This window comes from Morone saxatilis, unplaced genomic scaffold (genome assembly GCF_004916995.1).
Source record: "Morone saxatilis isolate NCDOM2014 unplaced genomic scaffold, NCSU_SB_2.0 Contig1, whole genome shotgun sequence".
Taxonomy (NCBI): Eukaryota; Metazoa; Chordata; class Actinopteri; family Moronidae; genus Morone; species Morone saxatilis.
Window position 1 is genome coordinate 2065890 of NW_023339651.1, and position 4661 is coordinate 2070550.

Here is a 4661-nt window from a genome sequence, read left to right on the forward strand (position 1 = left end):
GTTTTTAATATAATATGAAATATACATTAAAATATGTCACTGAGTCAGTTTATAAAATTATAGAAAAAAGGTCCCTTAAGGAAAAAGGTTGGGAACCAGTGATATTTGTCAGGAGCAAGATTGAAGAAGTTCAGAACTGTTATTACAGGACAAACACAGTTTGTAGTTCAAGTCTAATTATTATTCTTATTTCAGTTCATTAAACATTTTTTCATACCTAGTTTTAGTTTATTTAGTTTAGTTTTAGTGAACATTAGTAACCTTGGTTGTGACAGCAGACACTAACACAGAGCTGATTAATGCTTCCATAAGAAACAAAGACCTCTGACTCACAGAGTGACTCAGGACTGGACGTCTGACTCAGAGAGGACAATGAGGTCGTTCACACTGCGAGCCATGTGTTATTGTTTATGTGTCTGTTGTCATGTTGTTTCTAGGACAGGGATAACAAGGGAGTTTGTAGGTACAGGAATTATACTTTAACACAACTAATCCTGTCACAAATAACAGCCAGAATATAGATTAGGCTGCATACGCTGGTACAGATAAGTGGTAAGACTTTTATTTTTCTGCTACAGAATATGGTACATATCTGTTTTAAGGGAAAAAACACTACCTAAAAAGGTATATATAAAGATATATGTAATATTTCTTTGTTTTAAGGGCATCCCCTCCTGTCTGGTGGCGGTGTTTGAGAGGCAGGGGCGGGAAAAAAATGGCACCAGATCTAACCCTTTCTCCGTCAGACTCAATCACGCCCACAAAAACTGCAGTTCCTCTAATATTAAGGCTTAAAGTTATACATAATTAAGGGTGTGGCCGCTTTGAGTGACAGCTGGGTGGACGTTTTTAGTAACCAGGCTTCATTCAGCCCTTAAGAACTCTACCCACGCTGCACCTCTTTGCCCATTTTTAGATTCAGGACTGCCAAGATGGCACCGGCCAGAGCCGACCACACTGTGCTTCACAACCTACAACAGCCTATATAGTCTATGTTCCCCTCAGGGTTGAAGGCTAAAGGAGCTTTTTTAAGACTTTTTTTGTTAATTTCAATAATAGTAGTAGTTTTAGTATTTTTAGAGACTTTAGTGATTTCAGTTGAACTTCTTTTTGCCAAACCTGAGAAATTATGAATAAATAATATAGCTTTTCTGTCATGCACAGGTTAACTTTTTACTTTAAAGGCTGTGTCTCTGTTTCCAGAACACGATGAATCTCCCTCCAGACAAGGTGAAGATCCTCAGTCAGTATGACAACGAGAAGAAGTGGGACCTGATCTGTGACCAGGTGGGTCTGCTCTCTCCACATTTTATGTTCTTCTTTTATGTTCTTTATGTTTTCCTCCACTGCTGCCACTGCTGCCCCCCCGCTCTATCACCATGCAAACATAAGACAATTAACAGCACATGTTTTATGGGTGGTGGACATACAGTGTGAGCAGTGTAAATACCAAACCGCTCCAATCCTCACAAACACACAAGGAAGTTCATTAATATTGTACATCACCGTAGTAACCACAGGGAGGCACAACACCCTGCATCATGATGGGAGCGTGACAGAGGACACCTGTCCTCATCGAACTGTGGCTCACTCAGCTTCTCTTTAGGGAAAAATAATTAAAATTGCACAAAAAGGGAAACCAAACATTCCCACAAATTTCAAAAACTGACAGAATAGATTCAATTAAAGAGCGTGAGTGAGTCTGCAGCAGCCGGACTGTGTGTGAGTGTAACTGCTCCACAGTTGACTCATTTCAGGAAACTGGTTGAGATCAAATCCATTTGCATAAAAGACGCTGTGTAATCAAAGTGCCTGTGTGAAGCCCCGGCTGAGCCCTGCCCTTCGGGGCCCCCTTCCCCGCACTGCAGTACTGCAATCAAATATAATTAGAGGTCTGTGTGTGTGTGTGTGTGTGTGTGTGTGTGTGTTTCTCTGCATCTTCAGGAGAGGTTTCAAGTGAAGAATCCACCGTCCGCTTATTTGGAGAAGCTGAAGAGTTACCTGGATCACGGAGGAGTCAGTCGAAAGGTACAAACAGACTCAACCCACAGCTCGGTTTAAAGCTGAATTTATGAAATAACTTAAATAACTGAAAGCTCTTATCGCAGTATTTCCTGAAATATGTTGATAAAATTCTTTATGTTTTTGTGGCAGACATTTAATATAGTCGATACCGGCCGTCAGATCTGATCTTTAACATTTACTCACATATTTGGCAGAGATTAAGTCAAGTGAAACGTCTGCGTTCAGGTACAGCGAGTGTGTTTGCATTGGTTAGTAATAACTTGGGAATCCACTATAACCAGAGCAGCAAGCTACAGACCGGATATGGACTACAGATAATATTATGATAAAAGATCAGCTCAGATGCAATGGAGGAGGGTCATATAGTGCCATATAAAGTCAATACACATCCTGGAAAGCTTGGATATTTAGAGACTAGTTTTCCAGTCACGGAAACACTTGGAAATTGATTTAAAGTGATCAAATATCCGCTGGAAGTCAGTCAGAGAGAAACTCTTATATATAAAGATGACATAATAAATGCTAAATGCATGATATTTGTGGGTTTTGCGTTAATTTGAATTGCCACGATAATTTATGGCCTATTTATTAGTTTCTAACAACATTTTACACAAGTTTTAATGCTTTTTAGCAAAGGGTTTCCCTCCTTTCATTTAATCTGTTCACAGTGTTTGTTTCTCTCGCCGGAAGCTGTTTTTATATGATTGTCTATTAAGTCCTACAAATAAATGCTGTGGCATCTTTTACATTTTCTGACCAATTAAGCATTTACTGACCTTCCAACCTGATTCGTGTGTTTCCTCAGTTTAAGAGACGTGTCCAGGAATCCACTCAGATCCTGAGAGAGTTGGAGATTTCCCTGAGGACCAATTATATCGGGTGAGTTTCGCTCCTGTTCCCGTTCGAATGAATAAGACTTTGTTGAGGTTTTTTTAAAGCTGATTATTTCAAACAAATTAAAGAATTGAGATCATAAATTTTGACAAAATCTTAGTATAAAAACTACACAAGAATAGTGTTTAACTGAAGTATTTAACACTGCAATTGTAAAGACGTTTATCTGCATGTGAATACAATAAAGAACAATGTCAAGAATTTAAAACTTAAACTTTTGGACACTAATTTTCACACTTTAAACAAAAACTGTAAATGTAAAATAGATAGATGACATCCGGTTTGCCTGATTCCACCTGAATGCAGCATAAGACTCTTGGGTTTAGTCGACTGTTGGGGGGGCAGGCCTTGTGAATCAGTGTCATTTTTAAATCTTAAAATGTTAGTGTTTGCTGTTTCCAGCTGTGCCACTGAGTCAAAATGTCCTTTCTTGGTGCAGCTGGGCTGAGGAGTTCCTAAACGAGGAGAACCAAGGCTTAGATGTTCTTGTGGACTATCTGTCCTTTGCCCACAGTGCTGTCACGTATGTATTAGCAGTATTTGTCAGGTCTCAGCTCTGTCCGTCTTATCTCCCTCACACAACTGCTTCTCGCCACTGTATCAACCGATCTCCTGCATACCTCCGTGTGCTACATTTGTATGAGAGTGAACTGATTCTGTGGCTCGCAGGTATGACGCAGACTCTTTGGACAACGGCTCGCTGCCCGCAGACAAAAGCAAAGCTACGGACAAGTCAGCGGAGGATCTGAGCAGAAGTGCCAGTAACTCGCCCACTCACAGTGCCTCGAAGGCCAGTAAGGCCTTCACAGTCAGGTGAGGCGGGACTGTGTGACGGTTGCATGTGAAGGAGTTAACTTGACAAACCAACTAGGCTAATGGGACGGCACCCAAAAAGCAGAATGTGAATATTATAATACAGGACTACAAGTTGTTTGGAAAGCACTTTGGATCTCTGTGTCAAAAAGGTGCTATATAAATAAAGTTTAACTTACTTACTTACTTACTTACTTACAAACACAGGCGAACAACAGGCGGAAATATCAAATTTTAGGCTCTATGATGAATGTATTCATTTACTTAAAGGTAGCTTTGGCTGGGATTGTCCCACAAACACCAACCAGGGTTTGTTAGAAAGTTCTGACTGTGCTGAATCCAGCAATGTATGATATGTGAGTGTAGCAGGTACAGTCAGTGGTCTGCATTAAGAAGATGTGCTTTAAAATAATGGCTTGTCTGTGGTTAATAAAGGGACTGAAAAATATATATGGGGGAAACTATTATCAGACAATTTATCAAAACTTTTAGTCTGTTGAGTTGAGCTGAGCTTAATAAGTTTATTTTGTTCGTCACATTGAGGCCAAGATTTAAATTTCAAGGGCAAAATTAGTTCTAATATTTATTTATTATTTATTTATTTATTTATATTCTATAGTAAGCTATTAAAGAATTAATAAATAATAATATACATTAGGTAATAGTACATAAATAAATGGATGTATTGATGTCTAAAACGAGTAAATAACTTTAAAATAAAATAAATATATATATATATATATTATAAATAAATAAAAAAATATAAATGTATTTATAAATAAAATAAATAAATATAAATAAATACACCAAAACAGACAATGAAAAAACAATAAAATAAAACAATGAATATATTATAAATAATGAAAAAACAAATACATTACATTAAAACACTAATAATAAATAGAAATAAATAAACAAATAAAAAATAT

General features: G+C 37.6%; 1 protein-coding gene across 1 annotated transcript in view; it reads left to right on the top strand.

Moving 5' to 3' along the window:
• Window positions 1–4661, top strand: part of fmnl1b (formin-like 1b) — a gene marked incomplete in the record, with an annotated part of 32701 nt that overhangs the window by 10207 nt on the left and 17833 nt on the right. The window contains 5 exon segments of the mRNA XM_035658369.1: window positions 1204–1287; window positions 1945–2028; window positions 2831–2904; window positions 3359–3442; window positions 3589–3732. Coding sequence (XP_035514262.1) covers window positions 1204–1287; window positions 1945–2028; window positions 2831–2904; window positions 3359–3442; window positions 3589–3732 — 470 coding nt within the window.